General features: G+C 57.0%; 1 protein-coding gene across 1 annotated transcript in view; it reads left to right on the top strand.

Moving 5' to 3' along the window:
* The window catches only part of GLI2 (GLI family zinc finger 2), a gene marked incomplete at its 5' end in the record, with an annotated part of 20,081 nt that overhangs the window by 17,753 nt on the left and 1,147 nt on the right, over positions 1 to 1,181 (top strand). Inside the window, one exon of the mRNA XM_010141418.1 lies at positions 35 to 1,162. Within this exon, the coding sequence (XP_010139720.1) occupies positions 35 to 1,162 (1,128 nt within the window). The remainder of the gene's footprint in view (positions 1 to 34; positions 1,163 to 1,181) is intronic.

The following is a 1,181-nucleotide window of genomic DNA, read 5'->3' as shown; positions in this document are numbered from 1 at the left end:
CCCCCCTCCCCCCCCCAGCCGCCGCTCCAGCGAGGCTTCACAGCTTGGGCACCGTCCCAATAACACAAGCTCTGCCGACTCCTATGACCCAATTTCCACAGACGCCTCACGTCGGTCGAGTGAGGCGAGCCAGTGCAGTGGGATGCCGGGTCTGTTGAACCTCACACCAGCTCAGCACTACAGGCTGAAAGCCAAGTATGCTGCTGCCACGGGGGGGCCTCCTCCAACTCCTCTGCCGAATATGGAGAGAATGACCCTGAAAAACAGGATCTCCCTTATGGATGGACCAGATCCCACCTTGCCCTCCATCCGCCTCCCACCAGGCCCCAGGCGTTGCAGCGATGGTAACACATATGGCTACCCGTCAGCTGCAGCATTTCCCCATGAGGTACCAGGCAACTGCACGAGACGGGCGAGTGACCCAGTGAGGCGACCTGCCGGAGACCCCCAGGCACTCCCACGAGTTCACCGCTTCAACAGCACCAACAGCATGAACCCCTTCCATCCTCCGCACCCTGCAGACAGAAGGAATTTCGGCCTCCAGAACTATGGGCGCTCGGACGGGATCCTCCCCCGGCACACCTACTCACCCCGGCCGCTGAGCATCAGTGAAAACGTTGCCATGGAAGCTATGTCTGGGGACGCGGAGGCACCTGTCGGAGATGACGATATCATGTTGCCAGATGACGTGGTACAATACATCAAATCCCAGAGCAATGGGACAACAGCCGAGAGCACTTCCATGGGGTACACTAATGAGATGCAGAGCTTTCAGGGAAGTGGGAAGCTGCAGCCTCCAGCCTTGCCTGGCCAGCGCAGGATGGCAGTGGCCGAGGCGAGCATGAGCCATTTGGGATCCATGATGACAGAGTGTCCCATGAGCTTTGATGCTTCCTCAGACATGAACAAAAATAATATGCCCGTCCAGTGGAATGAAGTCAGTTCGGGTACGGTTGATGTTATGTCCAATCAGTCAAAACAGCAGTTTTCACAAGGGAACTTAGCAGTTGTCCAGCAGAAGCAGAACTTTGGTCAGTACCAGAACTACAACCAGCAGCAGATGCAGCTGCCAGAGAACAGTATGAATGTAACTCAGCAGGGCTTTATGCAAAGAAGTGTGGGCATGGATGGGCAGAGGCTAAACTGCCTGCAGCTGCGGCAGCAGCCCACGAACCCCAGCC

The sequence above is a fragment of the Buceros rhinoceros genome, unplaced genomic scaffold (assembly GCF_000710305.1).
Source record: "Buceros rhinoceros silvestris isolate BGI_N320 unplaced genomic scaffold, ASM71030v1 scaffold4528, whole genome shotgun sequence".
In the NCBI taxonomy this organism is placed as follows: domain Eukaryota; kingdom Metazoa; phylum Chordata; class Aves; order Bucerotiformes; family Bucerotidae; genus Buceros; species Buceros rhinoceros.
The sequence above is the reverse complement of the archived record's forward strand: the minus strand, read 5'-3'. Positions and strand labels throughout refer to the sequence as shown.